At 39.9% G+C, this 18019-nt stretch overlaps 1 protein-coding gene across 1 annotated transcript in view; it reads left to right on the forward strand.

The window, feature by feature from the left end:
• Positions 1-1445, forward strand: part of LOC133240350 (uncharacterized) — a 37284-nt gene extending 35839 nt beyond the window's left edge. Inside the window, exon 4 of the mRNA XM_061404971.1 lies at positions 1240-1445. Coding sequence (XP_061260955.1) covers positions 1240-1331 — 92 coding nt within the window. The 3' untranslated portion in view covers positions 1332-1445. The remainder of the gene's footprint in view (positions 1-1239) is intronic.
• Positions 1446-18019: the final 16574 nt, after the last annotated feature.

The following is an 18019-nucleotide window of genomic DNA, read 5'->3' on the forward strand; positions in this document are numbered from 1 at the left end:
ATTATCATATTAAGTCAGGAAGACAAACACCATATGATACCACTTTTGGTCAGAATCTAAAATACAACACCAACAAGCTTATCTATGAAACAGACGCAGAGAACATACTTGTGACTGCCAAAGGCTAGAGGGATAGGGAAGGGATGCATTGGAAGTTTTGACTTAGCATATAGAAACTGTTATATGTAGAATAAATAACAAGGTCCTATATTCAGTATGCTGTAATAAACTACAATGGAAATGAATATGAAAAAGAATATGTATAACTGAGTCACTTTCCTGTATACCAGAAACTAACACAGCACTGTAAATCAGCTGTATTACAATAAAGTAAAATTATAAATGAGTTTTCACTTAGGACATTAAACTCAAGAATATAGAGAATTATTGGAGAAGAAAATGGCAACCCACTCCAGTAACCTTGCCAGGAGAATTCCATGGACAGAGGAGCCTGGCAGGCTGCAGTCCAGGGGGTTGCAAAAAGTCAGGCATGACTGAGTAACTATCACTCACTCATATAGGATTATAGATAGCAGAGGAATAAAAACAGGTACACATAACCAAAAAAATCGTAAGGTTAAAGATAATTAAATTTTAGGACCAGGTTAAGAATTTTATCGTTTTCATGGTATACAGAGATGTTGAAACATGTATGTGAAAGCAGGATTGAGATTTATTTGGGGGAAAAGCCAGAAGGGATTGAAACAGGGTTTGATGGTCAGGAGAGGTCCCCTGATGAGTAACTCTGATGTATTATAATAAAGAGAACATAACAATCCCCCAGTGGAGGAAATGGCAACCTGCTCCAGTATTCTTGCAGAAAATTCCATGGACAGAGGAGCCTGGTGGGCTACAGTCCATGGGGTTGCAAAAAGTTTTTCACGACTGAGCGTGCACATGAGCACACACACACTAACTAGAATAGAGCTGTGAGTCTGATCCTGTGGCAAGAGTGGTTCACTGACGTGCTCTTTTGTTGCATATTTTTATTCATCATGAATCAGAGCTAGAAACAGAACTGCATGGGTTTTAGTACTGTTCCTTTATGAATTAGTGCTTTTAGAATATGGACTTGTTGCTCCTGGGTAGAATTGAAAAAGAGATGAAATTGGATGTATACACTGTTGTCATACTCTAGGCATGAAGAGATTAGGACCTAAAATGACCAACTACCCCAAACCTAATACTGTTTCCTCTAAATATCCTTGTGAACTAATCTTTCTTGTCCCTCTATTTCAGAATTAATTAACAACAGCAGAAAGAAGTTTGACTTTAACAAAGGTAGAAAATGGTCCCATGATGACAAGCATGAAAGAATTCATTATGGATAGAAGTCTTATGAATATAATAAAAATGAGAATGGCCTCTGTCTTAATGAAGACTCTGTTGAGCATCAAAAAATTCAAATTTTGGAGCAACCTTTTGAATACAATGAATGTAGGAAAGCTTTCCATGTGAATTCACTCTTTGTTAAACTTAAGAAACCTTACACAGGACAAAACACCTGTGAATACACTGAATACAGAAAAACCTGTGATATTTCACCTCTCATTGCTCAAAGAACACATCCAAAAGAGAATCACTATGAATTTAAGGAATGTGGAGAAAATTTCTTTGAGGACTCCATTCTCTTTGAACATAGTGTTGACCCTTCAAGCCAAAAGGCAGACCTGACTCCAATTCAGACGACCCACTCAATTGACAATATAATTAAATATAATGAATGTGGAACCATAGTCTTTGGTGCACAACAGAGCATACACACAGGAGAAAAACCCTATGAATGTGGAAAAACATTCAAGCAGAAATCAGCCCACACAAAACATCAGAGAACCCACACAGGGGAGAAATCCTATGAATGTCATGAATGTGGGAAAAGTTTCTACAAGAATTCAGATCTCATTAAACATCAGAGAATTCATACAGGGGAGAAACCTTATGAATGTCAAGAATGTGGAAAATCCTTCAGTGAAAAGTCAACCCTCACCCAACACCATAGAACACACACAGGGGAGAAACCATATGAATGTCATGAATGTCAGAAGGCCTTCTCATTTAAGTCAGTCCTTACTGTACATCAGAAGACACACACAGGGGAGAAGCCCTATGAATGTTATGAATGTGAGAAGGCCTTCCTAAGAAAATCAGACCTAATTAAACATCAAAGAACTCACACAGAAGAAAAACCTTACGAATGTAGTGAATGTGGGAAATCTTTCTCTGAGAAGTCAACTCTCACTAAACATTTGAGAACTCATACAGGTGAGAAGCCCTATGAATACACTGAATGTGGAAAAAATTTCTGTCAGCAGTCAGCTCTAATTGTTTATCAGAGAACTCATGTAAGACAGAAACCCTATGAATGTAATGAATGTGGAAAATCATTCTGTGAAAAGTCAAAACTCATTGCACATCACAGAACACACACAGGGGAGAAACCCTATGAATGTAAATATAGACCTGTATATATGCCATCTACAAGAGACGCTCTGTAGACCTAGGGACACATACAGATTGAAAGAGGATTTAAAAAGATATTCCATTTAAACCTGAATCAAAAAGAAAGCAGGCATAGCAATACTCATATCAGATGGGACAGACTTTAAAGAATGTTATAAGTAAATACATTACACAGTGATCAAGGGAGCAATCCAAGAAAGATACAACAATTAGGAGCATCTCAATACATAAAGTAAATGCTAACAGCCATAAAAGGGGAAATTGGCAGTAACGCAGTAGTGGGAGACTTTAACACCCCACTTACACCAATGGACAGATCATCCAGACAAAATAATACAGTTTTAACTGACACAACAGACCAGATAGATTTAATTTATATTACACAATACACCACTTGAAAGTGGCAGAATACACTTTCTTCTCAAGTGCACATGAAACATTCTCCAGAATAAAATCACATCTTCTGTCCCAAATCAAGCCCCAGAAAATTTAAGAAAATTGAAATTTTATCAAGCAATTTTTCTGACCACAATGCTATGAAAAACACAAACGTGGAGGCTGAACACTGCATTGCTAAATAACCAAGAGATTACCAAAGAAATCAAAGAGGAAATAAAAAATACACAAATCACAATAAAAACTCGATGATACAAAACCTAAGTGATGGAGCAAAAAAAGTTCTAAGACAGAAGTTTATAATAATTCCATCTCATGTCAAGAAACAAAAATCTCAATCTAACTTCACACCTAGAGCAACTAGAGAAGAGCAAAACCCAAAGTCAGTAGAAGGAAAGAAAGTTCATAGCAGAAATGAAACAGAAATGAAGAAAACAATAGCAAAGAACAATAAAAGTTGATTCTTTGAGAAGACAAAACTGATAAACCTTTAGCCATACTGATCTAGGGGAAAAAAAAAAAAAGGAAGGGGAGGATTCAAATCAAGAAAATCAGAAATGAAAAAGGATTAATAACTACTGACACTGCAAAAATGCAAAGGATCATAAGAGACTATTACAAGCAACTATATGCCCATAAAATCAACAATCTGGAAGAAATGGACAAATTCTTGGAAAGGTATAACCTTTTATGACTGAACCAGGTTAGGATTTTCCCAGATTGGGAAACAGACCAATCACAAGTAATGAAATTGAAAGTATAGTTTAAAAGTCTTCCAACACACAAAAGTCCAGGAAAAGATGGTTTCACAGGCAAATTCTAGCAAACATTTAGAGAAGAGTTAATACTTATTCACAAAGTCTTTCCGAAAATTGCAGAGGGAGGCACATTACCAAATTCATTCTACAAGGCTGACATCACTCTGATACCAAAATCAGGCAAAAGAAAAAAACACACACAAAAAAGAAAATGACATCAATGACACTGATGAACAGATATAAATATATCACTGATTAACACAGATAAAAAATTATTCAGCAAAATATTGGCAGACAGAATCCAACAACACATTCAAAGGATCACACACCATGATCAAGTGGGATTTATCTCAGGATTGCAAGAACTTGTCACAAAACACACAAATCAATGTGCTACACTGTATTAAAAAATTAAATAGATGAAGTAAAAGCTTTTAACAAAATTCAACAGCGTTTATGATTAAAAAAAAAAAAAAAAGCTCGCCAGAAAGTGGGCAAAAAGGGAAACTACCTCAGCATAGTAAAGGCCATAAACACAACCAACCTAGAACAAACATGATTCTCAATGGTGAGATACTGAAAATATTTCCTCTAATATCAGAAAGAAGACAAGGAAGTACACAATAAGGATGTAAGGATATCCACTCTCACCACTCTTATTCAACATGGTTTTAGACATCCTAGCCAAGGCAATCAAATAAAGAAAGAAATGGAATCCAAATTGGAAAAAAAGTAAAACTGTCACTTTTTCCAGATGACATACTATATGTAGAAAATCTTCAACATGCTACCAGAAAATTACCAGAGCTAATCAATGAGTTTGGTAAAGTTGCAGGGTACAAAATTAATGCAAAGAAATCTGCTCTCCTATACAATAAGAATGAAAGATCAGAAAGCAAAATTATGGAAATAATACAATTTATCATCCCCAGAAAAGAATAAACTATGTAGGAATACAGCTCTATAAGGAAGGAAAGGGCTTCCCCAGTGGCTCAGATGGTAAAGTGTCTGCCTACAATGCAGATGACCCAGGTTCAATCCCTGGGTCAGGAAGATCCCTGGAGAAGTAAATGGCAACCCACTCCAGTACTCTTTGCCTGGAAAATTCCATGGACTGAGGAGCCTGTCCATGGACAGTCCATGGGGTCACAAAGAGTCAGACATGAGTGAGCGACTTCACTCACTCACTCAAGGAAGCAAAAGACCTAGACTCAGAAAACCATTTAAAAAACTGATGAAAGAAATCAAAGATGACACAAATAGATGGAGAGATTATACCATATTCTTGGATTGGAAGAATCAGTATTATCAAAATGACTATATTACCCAAAGCAATCTAAAGATTCAACACAATGCCTATCAAATTACCACTTGAAGTTTTCACAGAACTAGAACAACAAATTTTAAAATTTGTATGGAAACACAAAATACCTCAAATAGCCAAAGCAACCTTAAGAAAAATGGAGCTGGAGAAATGAGGCTCTCTGACTTCAGACTATACTACAAAGCAACAGCAATCAAGACCATAATGGCATCATAGAACAAATATAAATGAAACAGGATTGAAAGCCCAGAGATAAACCTGTGCACTTGTGGTCACTGAATTTAGGACAGAGGAGGTAGGAACATTCAATGGAGAAAAGACAATCTCTTAAATAAGTGGTTTATTTAAAATGGCAACCTGCTTCCGTATGCTTGCCTGGAAAATCCCATGGACAGAGAAACCTGTGGGCTGTAATCCATGTGGTCGCAAAGAGTTGGAGATGACTGAGCACACACACACGTGCCAAAGAAGACATACAGATGGCCAAGAGGCACATGAAAAGATGCTCAACATCACTAATTATTAGAGAAAGAGAAATCAAAACTGCAGTGACGTATCACCTCATATGGGTCAGACCATTATCATAAAGTCTACAAATAAGTGTGGAGAAAACAGAACCCTCTTGCAGTTTTGGCAGGACTGTAAACTGATACAGCCACTATGGAGAACAGTATGGAGGTTCTTTAAAAAAGTAAAAGTAGAACTACCATTTGACCCAGCAATCCCACAACAGGGCATAGACCCTTAGAAAACCATAATTCAGAAAGACACAGTGTTCACTGCAGTACTATGTACAATACTCAGAACACAGCAATAACCTAAGTGTCCATCGACAGATGAAAGAATAGGTGGTACAATGGAATATTACTCAGCCATAAAAAGAAACAGAATTGAGTCATCTGGAGAGATGTGGGAGTCGACAGTCTGTCATACATAGTGATGTTAAGTCAGAAAAAACTAATGTCGCATATTAATGTATGTACGTGGAATCCAGAAAAATTGTACAGATGAACCTAGTTCTAGGGCAAAAATAAAGACATAGACATGGAGAATGGATGTATGGACACAGGCAGGTAATTGGACAGTGGGATGAATTGGGAAATTAGGTCTGACATAAACACACTTATGTATAAAAATACGTAGCTAGTGAGACCTGCACAGTGTAGCACAGGGAGCTCAGCGCACTGCTCTGTGATGACCAGGATGGGGGATGGGAGGTCCAAGAGCAAGGGTATATACGTTGTACATCAGGAAATAACACAACATTGGAAACAAATATACTTCAATTGTCTTAAGGTAAAAACAGAATAGTTGGAAAAATTTTAAAATTAAGAGTGTAGACTAGATAGGCAATAGTGTTTATTTTCACACTTGGGTCTGTAGCTAAGTGTTTTGTTTGGGGAACATACACACTCAGGTGTATAGGCAACATGAAGTTTCATGTGCAGATTATTTTCAAATGCGTTAGAAAGGAAAAAGTAATTTGTGTATAGAGATAGAGTTCAAGCAAGTGTAAGGGGTAGGTGGAAGAAATGCAATTCAGAGTTGGGAATTGTGAGTTTTTTGTACTATGCTTGTGACTTTTTTTAAGTTTGAAATTCTCAAGCAAATGTTTGAAAGTTTTAAGTTAACTGACATAGAGCCTACCACATTACAGAAAAAGAAGTGAAGCCATAGTAGTGTCTCAGATACAGAAAAATATGATAAAACTTTACAAACATTCATGATTTCAAAATAGAAATAGGAGACTTAACTAAAAACAAAAAGCTAACTTACAACAGACATCATACTAAACAGATAGATACTGGAATGTTTCTTTCTTATATTAATAGTCAGATATGAATGCTTGTTACCACCACTTCTATTTAACACTGGACTGAATGCTTTAGCTAGGTCATTAAGGCCAAATAAAAATAAAGCATCAAAAACTGGAATTATTTGCAGGTGATACCATTGTATACATTAAAAATGTCCATGGAAAAAGTATTAGAAGTGAATTAGCAAATGATTTAAACATCATTTTTATGTATAAATAACAAATAGAAAATATAAGTAATATCAGGAGAAATGTATCCTTCCTGGATAGGGTGACACAGACCAGATTTATTCTGCCTGACAAAAGTGGGTAAAGCAAAATAAAGGAAATAATTATTTTCAAGTCACTAGACATACAGCAGCCCTACAACAGTTCCAGAAATAATAATTTAACAGTGTATCACAAAATTGAGACATTTAAAGACAAAATGAAAGGTTAAAGATGGAGGAGCAGAATGACATGAACTCACCCCTTCTTACAGAAACATCAACATCAAAACTAACTGCTAAAAAACCACTGACAAAAAAACACTGGAACCAAACAAAAAAGATACCCTACATCCAAATCCACAACACAATGGTAGGAAGGGTGCAATCATGATAAAATCAAATCCCATACATGCCAGGTGGGTGACCCACAAACTAGAAAACATACCACAGGAGTAGAACTTCTGAGCCCCACACCTGGCTCCCCAGCCTGGGTTTCTGGCATTGGGAGGAATAGTCTCCAGAGAATCTGGTTTTGACAGCTAGCAGGATTTGATCACAGAAATTACACAGTACTGGGGGAACAAACTGCACTCCTAGAGGGCACACATAGGGTCTTTATACACAGCAGGACTCAGGGGAAATGCAGTGACCTCATAAGAGACTGCGCTCGACTTAACCATTAGTATTGGAGGGTCTCCTGCTGAGGCAGGGGATGGCTGTGGCTCGTTGCAGGGACAAGGACACTGGTAGTAGCAGTTCTGGTGAATACTCACTGCTGCCACTGGAGGTTTCCATTTTTCACCAAGACAACAACCTGCAGGTTCCAGTGCTAGGATCTCTTAGGCGAAACTACCAACAAGGTGGGAACACAGCCCCTCCTATCACCAGACAGGCTGCTCAAAGCCTTCCTGAATAAAGAGCTATCCGATAAACATCCCCTGACACTGCCCTTTCCACCAGAGGGACAAGACCTAGCTCCATCCATCAGTAGGCAGTTACCAATAACTCCCCCCCCGCCCCCCCCCCGCCCCGAGAGCCTACATAAGTCTCTTGGCCTCATCCATCAGGGAGCACACAGCAGAAGCCAGAAAAACTACAATCCTGCAGCCTGTGGAATGGAAATGACAGTGTCAGAAAATCTGACAGCAGAGGAATATGTCCCAGATGAAGGAACAAGATAAAGCTTCAGAAAATCAACTAAGTGAAGTGGAGATAGACAACCTACCTGAAAAAAATTCAGAGTAACAATAGTAAAGATGATCCAAGATCTCAGAAAAATAATGGGGGCACAGATACAACAGATACAAGAAATGTTTATCAAAGATGTAGAAGAACTAAAGAAAAAAGATGAACAATAGAAAAACTGAAATGAAAAATACACTAGAAATAATCAATAGAAAAACAGAACAGATCAGTGGCCTGGAAAACAGAACACTAGAAATCACTGCCATGGAATAGAATAAAGACAAAGGAATTAAAAGGAATGAGGACAGCCTTAGAGATCTCTGGGACATTAAATGCACAAACATTCACATTGTAGGGGTCCAGAGAAAGAGAAAGGATCTGAGGAAATACTTGAAGAAGTAACTACTGGAAACTTCCTTAGCATGGGAAAAAAAAACAGTCACCCAAGTCCAGGAAGCAGGCAGTCTCAGGCAGGATGAACCCAAGGAGAAATATGCCAAGACACACAGTAATCGAACTGACAAAAATTAAAGATAAAAAATATTAAAAGCAACAAGGAACATACAGGGCAACTCCCATAAAGTCATGAGCTGATTTCTCAGCAAAAACTGTGCAAGCTAGAAGGGAGTAACACAATGTATTTAAAGTTATGAAAGGGAACAATCTATGACCAATAATATAAAAGATAATTCAGTACCACCAGACCAGCTTTGCAGCAAATACTAAAGGAACTTCTCCAGGTGGGGAAGAAAGAAATGCCACAACTAGAAATAAGAAAATTATGAATGGAAAAGCTCACCAGTAAAGGGAAACACACTAAAGGTAGGAAATCATTTATTTGCACACAAATATGACATGAAAACGTATAACTGTGAGAAGACCAGAGCACAAATGCAAGATATTGGAAGTGAATCTGAAATTACAAGATGAGCAACTTAAAACAATCCTGTTTATAGACAGTCTGATATATCAAAACCTCATTATAACTGCAAACCAAAAATCTACAACAGATACTTTAAAAAAGGAATCTAAGCACAACACTAAAGTTAATCATCAAATCACAAGAAATAACAAAAGAAGAAGGGGGAGAAAGACACCTGCAAAAACAAATCCAAAACAGCAAAAATAAAACATTTACTTAGTATTGATTTGAAAACTGTCTTCTCCCTAAACTGAATGGCTAATGTAGTACAAAACTAATCACCAATCCACAGCAGGTTTGTTGTTGGAAATTAACAAGTCTGAATCTAAAATGTACGTGCAGATGCAATGACCAAAGGCAACAGCTGAAGTAGCAAAATAAAGCTATAGGACTTAGACTGCAAGGTAAACCTTACATGGTGACTGCAGGCAAGGAATCAGAAAGCTTCTTGGCAGGAAAGCTATAACAAACCTAGACAGTGTGTTGAAAAGCAGAGACAGGGGTGCAGTCCTAAGATGGTGGAGGAATAGGATGGGGAGACCACTTTCTCCCCAACAAATTCATTGAAAGATCATTTGAATGCTGAGCAAATACCACAAAACAACTTCTGAAGGCTGGCAGAGGACACCAGGCATCCAGAAAGGCAGCTGGGTCTTCAATTGTCTTTGAAAGGAGGTAGGACAAAATATACAAGGTAAAAAGAGAGACAAAAGAGGTAGGGACGGTGACCCGTCCTGGGGAGGGAGTCTTAGAAGTTTCCAAACACCAGGAGACCCTCTTACTGGTGGGTCTGTGGGGAGTTTTGGAATCTCAGAGGGTAACATAACCGGGAGAAAAAATAAACCCCACAGATTACAGGTCTAACTACAACTACCAGAGGAGAAGTAGCCCAGACACTCGTGTCCTCCACCAGCAAGCGGGGACTGAACAGGGAGGTGCGGGCCGCACTGCTTAGGGTAAGGATCGGGCCTGAATGCCCTGAGGGCAATCTAATGGAGCTAACCTGAGATAGCAACCCAAACTGTGAGATAGACAAAGAGAGGGAAAAAAAAAAAAATAGGAAGGAAAGAGAGAAAAAGAGCACTTTCCCACAAAAAGCTCTAACCTAAGGCACTGCCAGGCGGCACACAGAACAAAGGACTAAGCGAATACCAGAGGAGAGCTAGCCCACTGTGGACCGGCCCATCCCCCACTGGAGGCACAGAGGCAGGTGGGTGCCAGCCAGAGCTGGAAGGAAAGAAAGGGGCAACCTCTACCAAACTGCAAGGAGGTTCTCAGTTGCTAACCAAGTCTTCCTGGGATCCTAGACAGCTAACACACATCAGGAGGGTCGCAGCCAGAGATCAGCTTCCCAGAAGAGACACATGGCACACCTGAGATGCAGCTGCACACCCAGAAAACCAAGCGGCTGGGACCGGGGAGGTGATAAGACGCATGGCACCAGAGGAGTGTGTGCTCGCCAAACACCTGGTCGCCTGAGCTGCTTGGACCTGGGAAGGGCACAAAATGCAGGCACAACTGAGTCTGTGCCTTTGTGGAGTACCTGAGAACCTGAGCCTGAGCTGTGTAGATCTGGGAAGTGCATGCAACCCAGGGCCCACCCCAGAAAGTTCCCCAGCAGAGCAACCTGGAGCCTAAGCAGTGTAGACCGGGAAAGCACACACGCCGTGAGTGGGGGCAAACACAGTGTGACCCAGACACTGCGAGCACTCCCCACACATGCAAATGGTATTTGTTTGCAGTGTTCCTCCCTCCCTGTAGCACATTTGAACAAGTGAGCCTAAATAAATGACCACCTTTGCCCCCTTGTGTCAGGGCAGAAGTTAGATAAGGAAGAGACTTGCAAAGAGAGGTAGCCAAAATAAACCAAGAAGAGGGAATGGCTCTGGAAGTTACAGGTGCAACACAGTAAAACCCTGTGGTTAACACTGTCTACGTTGGAAGGGACCTGTAGACTTTGAGAAGAAGTATAAGGTGGAACAAGGAACTATCTGAAACTGAACTGACCACCCACTTCCCTCAACAGCTCCAGAGGAATTCCTAGATATATTTTACTATTATCGTTTTTAAATTTCTTTTTAAATTTTTTAAGTTCTTTAATAATCCTTTAATTTTCATTTTTAAAATCTACTATTAACCTTGAAAAAAAAGACCCTATTTTTAAAGCAAATATCATTTTTTTATATAACTTTTGCAATTTTTTTTTAATATTGTATTTTTGAGAGTCTAACCTCTACCCTAGATTTTTAATATTTGCTTTTTAGTAATTGTTATCAAAATTGTACCTTTAAAAATCCAATCTTCAGTACCCATTTTTACTTAGTGTGATTACTCTCCTTTCTCTCCCCCAGGTCACCTCTATCTACTCCCTACCCCTTCTCTTCTCTACTTAACTCTGTGAATCTCTTTGGATGTCCCAGGCTGTGGAGAAAACTTAGGGAACTGATCACAGGATAGACTGGTCTCTCTCCTTTTGACTCCCCCTCCTCTCCTCCTGGTCACCTCTATACTCTTCCTCCCTCTTCTCTTCTCTATGGAACTCCATGAACCTCTCTGAGTGTTCCAGACTGTGGAGAGCAAATAGGGAATTGATTACTGGCTAGACTGCTCTCTCCCTTTTTGATTCCCCCTCTTCTCCTCTTAGTCACCTCTACCTCCTTCTTCCCTCTTTCTTCTTCATGTAACTCTGTGAACCTCTCTGGGTGTCCCTCACTGTGGAGAATCTTTTCACCATTAACCTAGGTGTTTTTTCATCAGTGCTGTATGGATGGAGAAGTCTTGAGGCTACTATAAGTATAAGATGGAAAGCCAGGGCTAAATCCAAAACTTGAGATCACCAGAAATCTCCTGACTCCAGGGACCATTAATTGACAAAAGTTCATCCAAAAGCCTCCATACCTACACTGAAACCAAACTCCACCCAAGAGCCAACAAGTTTCAGAGCAAGACACACCAAGCTACTTCTCCAACAAAGCAGGAACATAAACCTGAGCACAAAAATACAGGCGGCCAAAAGTCACACCAAACCCATAGACACCTCAAAACTCACTACTGGACACTTCACTGCACTCCAGAGAGAAGAGATCCAGCTCCACCCGCCAGAACACCGACGCAAGCTTCCCTAACCAGGAACCTTGACAAGCCACTCATCCAACCCCACCTACAGGGAGGAACGTCCACAATAAAGAGGAGCCACAAACTTCAGCATACAGAAAGGCCACACCAAACAAAGCAACCTAAACAAGATGAAAAGGCAGAGAAATATTCAGCAGGTAAAGGAACATGATAAAAGCCCACTAAGCCAAACAAAAGAGGAGGAAATAGGGAGTCTAACTGAAAAAGGATTCAGAATAATGATAGAAAAAATGATCCAAAATTTTGAAAACAAAATGGAGTTACAGATAAATAGTCTGGAGACAAGGATTGAGAAGATGCAAGAAAAGTTTAACAAGGAGCTAGAAAAAATTTTTTTAAAAAATCAATCAATAATGAATAATGCAATAGCTGAGATCAAAAGCACTCTGGATGGAACTGAGAGGGTAACAGGCAGGAAGGCCAGGGGTCTCCACAGGGAGGAAACAGCCTGCAAGTGTCAGACATTTTTATCTCTCTTAAGCAGCAGGAGGAAACAAACTAGCGATATTTTTTTCTTCTCTATACAAATTTTAAAGGTTTCTATTAAAATACTGTGTTGCCATAATGACACCTGGTTTCACTTGAAGTTAACTATTCTCAAACCTGGAGTTAACCAATGCATTTTTCTTATGGAAATGTTTGTCTTAAGCTATGTTAATGTACTATGCATTTACCCCAGACTCTGTCTTCAAGTTGGTTCCACCTAATGGCTCAGAACCTACTTGACAAACCAGTATGTTATACTCAGATCTTGTTCCCCTAATCTATGTAAACGAAACTATTTGTATGGTAATCTGCCCTTCTACAAGATTCAAGTTAATCATTTTATGGCCCAGGATGAATCATCTGGTGCCAAGATTATCCCAAAATGCATCTTATGGGTGAGGGGCCTGGTGCCATTCTGAGTTTTAAGACATTCCTTTCTTTCATTAACAGACTGCTAGTGACTATATAACACCCAGCTGAAGACTAGCGAGGGGGGAGGGGGTATTCTTTCTGCCCCCTTCTGATGCCTATGTCAGAAGCTTTCTCTATCTCCTTTATACTTTAATAAAACTTTATTACACAAAAGCTCTGAGCGATCAAGCCTCGTCTCTGGCCCCGGATTGAATTCTTCTCTGGAGGCCAAGAATCCCGGTGTCTTTTCATTCAGCAACAACCTTTCAGAACCAATAGTAGAATAACTGAGGCAGAAGATAGGATAAGTGAGGTGGAAGATAGAATGGTGGAAATAAATGAAGCAGAGAGGAAAAAAGAAAAGAAATGAGGACAACCTCAGAGACCTCTGGGATAATGTCAAATGCCCCAATATTCGAATCATAGGAGTCCCAGAAGAAGAAGAAGGCAAAAAGAAAGGCCATGAGAAAATACTTGAGGAGATAATAGTTGAAAACTTCCTTAAAATGGGGAAGGAAATAGCCACCCAAGTCCAAGAAACCCAGAGAGTCCCAAACAGGATAAACCCAAGGCAAAACACCCCAAGTCACATATTAATCAAATTAACAAAGATCAAACACAAAGAACAAATATTAAAAGCAGCAAGGGAAAAACAACAATTAATCCACAAGGGGATCCCCATAAGGATAACAGCTGATCTTTCAATAAAAACTCTTCAAGCCAGAAGGGAATGGCAGGACATACTTAAAGTGATGAAAGAGAAAAACCTACAACCCAGATTACTGTACCCAGCAAAGATCTCATTCAAATATGAAGGAAAAATCAAAAGCTTTAGAGACAAGCAAAAGCTGAGAGAATTCAGCGCCACCAAACCAGCTCTCCAACAAATGCTAAAGGATCTTCTGTAGACAGGAAACACAGAAAAGGTTTATAAACCTGAACCCAAAACCACAAAGTAAATGGCAACAGGATCATACTTTTCAATAATTACCTTAAATGTAAATGGGTTGAATGCCCCAATCAAAAGACAAAGAATGGCTGAATGGATACAAAATCAAGACCCCTATATATGCTGTCTACAAGAGACCCACTTCAAACCTAGGGACACATACAGACTGAAACTGAAGGGCTGGAAAAAGGTATTTCATGCAAATGGAGACCAAAAGAAAGCAGAAGTAGCAATACTCGTATCAGATAAAATAGACTTTGAAATAAAGGTCATGAAAAGAGACAAAGAAGGACACTACATAATGATCAAAGGATCAGTCCAAGAAGAAGATATAACAATTATAAATATATATGCACCCAACATAGGAGCACCACTATATGTAAGGCTGCTGCTGCTGCTAAGTCGCTTCAGTTGTGTCCAACTCTGTGCGACCCCACAGATGGCGGCCCACCAGGCTCCTCTGTCCCTGGGATTCTCCAGGCAAGAACACTGGAGTGGGTTGCCATCTCCTTCTCCAATGCATGAAAGTGAAAAGTGAAAGTGAAGTGGCTCAGTTGTGTTTGACTCTTAGTGACCCCATGGACTACAGCCTACCAGGCTCCTCTGTCCATGGGATGTTCCAGGAAAGAGTACTGGAGTGGGTTGCCATTGCCTTCTCCAATATGTAAGGCAAATGCTAACAAATATGAAAGGGGAAATTAACGGTAACACAGTAAGAGTGGGAGACTTTAATACCTCACTCACACCTATGGATAGATCAACTAAACAGAAAATTAGCAAGGAAACACATGCTTAAATGATACAATGGACCAGTTAGACCTAATTGATAACTATAGGACATTTCACCCTAAAATAATGCATTTCACCTTTTTCTCAAGTGCACATGGAACCCTCTCCAGGATAGATTACATCCTGGGCCATAAATCTAACCTTGGTAAATTCAAAGAAATTGAAATCATCTCAAGCATCTTTAGTGCAGTAGCTGTGAGTGGCAGCTGCGCAGCACAGGAGTGGCAGGGAGCAGAGAGTAGATACCCCACATCCAAGGTCAGGAGCCATGCTGTGAGGACATACCCCACGTCCAAGGTCAGGAGCAGTGGCTTCCCTTTGCTGGAGCAGCCATGAAGACATACCCCACGTGCAAGGTAAGAGAAACCCAAGTAAGATGGTAGGCACTGAGAGAGGGCATCAGAGGGAAGACAGACTGAAAGCACAATCACAGAAAACTAGCCAATCTGATCACATGGACCACAGCCGTGTCTAACTCAATGAAACTAGGCCATGCCATGTGGAGCCTCACAAGATGGATGGGTCATAGTAGAGAGGTCTGACAGAATGTGATCCACTGGAGAAGGGAATGGCAAACCACTTCAGTATTCTTGCATTGAGAACCCCATGAACAGTATGAAAAGGCAAAAAGATAGGACACTGAAAGATGAATTCCCCAGGTCGATAGGTGCCCAATATGCTACTGGAGATCAGTGGAGAAATAACTTAAGAAAGAATGAAGGGATGGTGCCAAAGCAAAAACAACACCCAGTTGTGGATGTGATTGGTGATGGAAGCAAGGTCCAATGCTGTAAAGAGCAATACTGCATAGGAACCTGGAATGTTAGGCCCATGAATCAAGGCAAATTGGAAGTGGTCAAACAGGAGACGGCAAGAGTGAATGTCAATATTCTAGGAATCAGCGAACTAAAATGGACTGGAATGGGTGAATTTAACTCAGATGACCATTTTATCTACTATTGTGGGCAGGAATCCCTTAGAAGAAATGGAGTAGCCATCATAGTCAACAAAAGAGTCCGAAATGCAGTACTTGGATGGAATCTCAAAAACTACAGAATAAACTCTGTTCGTTTCCAAGGCAAACCATTCAATATCATGGTAATCCAAGCCTAAGCCCCGACCAGTAACACTAAAGAAGCTGAAGTTGAACACGTCTATGAAGACCTACAAGACCTTTTAGAACTAACACCCCAAAGAAGATATCCTTTTCATTATAGGGGACTGGAATGCAAAAGAGAGAAGTCAGGAAACACCTGGGGTAACAGGCAAATTTGGCCTTGGAGTACAGAATGAAGCAGGGCAAAGGCTAATAGAGTTTTGCCAAGAGAACGCACTGGTCATAGCAAAACCCTCTACCAACAACACAAAAGAAGACTGTACACATGGACATCACCAGATGGCCAACACCAAAATCAGATTGATTATATTCTTTGCAGCCATAGATGGAGAAGCTCTATACAGTTAGCAAAAACAAGAGCAGGAGCTGAGTGTAGCCCAGATCATGAACTTCTTATTGCCAAATTCAGACTTAAATTGAAGAAAGTGGGGGAAACCACTAGACCATTCAGGTATGACCTAAATCAAATCCCTAATGATTATACAGTAGAAGACAGAAATAGATTTAAGAGACTAGATCTGGTAGAGTGCCTGGTGAACTATGGATGGAGGTTCACGACACTGTACAGGAGACAGGGATTAAAACCATCCCCAGGAAAAATAAATGCAAAAAAGCAAAATGACTATCTGAGGAGGACTTACAAATAGCTGTGAATAGAAGAGAAGTGAAAAGCAAAGGACACAAGGAAAGATATACCCATTTGAATGCAGAGTTCCAAGGAATAGCAAGGAGAGATAAGAAAGCCTTTCTCAGCAATCAGTGCAAAGAAATAGAGGAAAACAATAGAATGGGAAAGACTAGAGATCTCTTCAAGAAAATTAGAGATACCAAGGGAACATTTCAAGCACAGATGGGCTCAATAAAGGACAGAAATGGTACAGACCTGACAGAAGAAGATATTAAGAAGACGTGGCAAGAATACACAGAAGAACTGTACAAAAAAGATCTACAGTACCCAGTTAATCACAATGTTGTGATCACTCACCTACAGCCAGACATCCTGGAATGTGAAGTCATCACTACGAACAAAGCTACTGGAGGTAATGGAACTCCAGTTGAGGTATTTCAAATCCTGAAAGATGATGCTGTGAAAGTGCCACACTCAATATGCCAGCAAATTTGGAAAACTCAGCAGTGGCCACAGGACTGGAAAAGGCCAGTTTTCATTCTGATCCCAAAGAAAGGCAATGCCAAAGAATGCTCAAACTACCGCACAATTGCACTCATCTCACATGCTAGTAAAGTAATGGTCAAAATTCTCCAATCCAGGCTTCAGCAATACGTGAACCATGAACTTCCAGATATTCAAGCTGGTTTTAGAAAAGGCAGGGGAAGCAGAGATCAAATTGCCAGCATCTGCTGCATGATCGAAAAAGCAAGACAGTTCCAGAAAAACATCTATTTCTGCTTTATTGACTATGCCAAAGCCTTTGACTGTGTGGATCACAATAAACTGTGGAAAATTCTGAAAGAGATGGGAATACCAGACCACCTGACCTGTCTCTTGAGAAATTTGTATGCAGGTCAGGAAGCAACAGTTAGAACCAGACATGGAACAACAGATTGGTTCCAAATATGGAAAGGAGTACGTCAAAGCTGTATATTGTCACCGTGCTTATTTAACTTCTATGTAGACTACAATATGAGAAATGCTGGGCTGGAGGAAGCTCAAGCTGGAATCAAGATTGCCAGGAGAAATATCAATAATCTCAGATATGCAGATGACACCACCCTTATGGCAGAAAGTGAAGAGCCTCTTGATGAAAGTGAAAGAGGAGAGTGAAAAAGTTGGCTTAAAGCTCAACATTCAGAAAACTAACATCATGGCATCTGGTCCCATCACTTCATGGCAAATAGATGGGGAAACAGTGGAAATACTGGCTGACTTTATTTTGGGGGGCTCCAAAATCAATGTAGATTGTGATTGCAGCCATGAAATTAAAAGATGCTTACTCCTTGGAAGGAAGGATATGACCAACCTAGACAGCATATTAAAAAGAAGACATTACTTTGCTGAGAAAGGTCCATCTAGTCAAGGCTATTGTTTTTCCAGTGGTCATGT

The sequence above is a fragment of the Bos javanicus genome, chromosome 28 (genome assembly GCF_032452875.1).
Source record: "Bos javanicus breed banteng chromosome 28, ARS-OSU_banteng_1.0, whole genome shotgun sequence".
Taxonomy (NCBI): domain Eukaryota; kingdom Metazoa; phylum Chordata; class Mammalia; order Artiodactyla; family Bovidae; genus Bos; species Bos javanicus.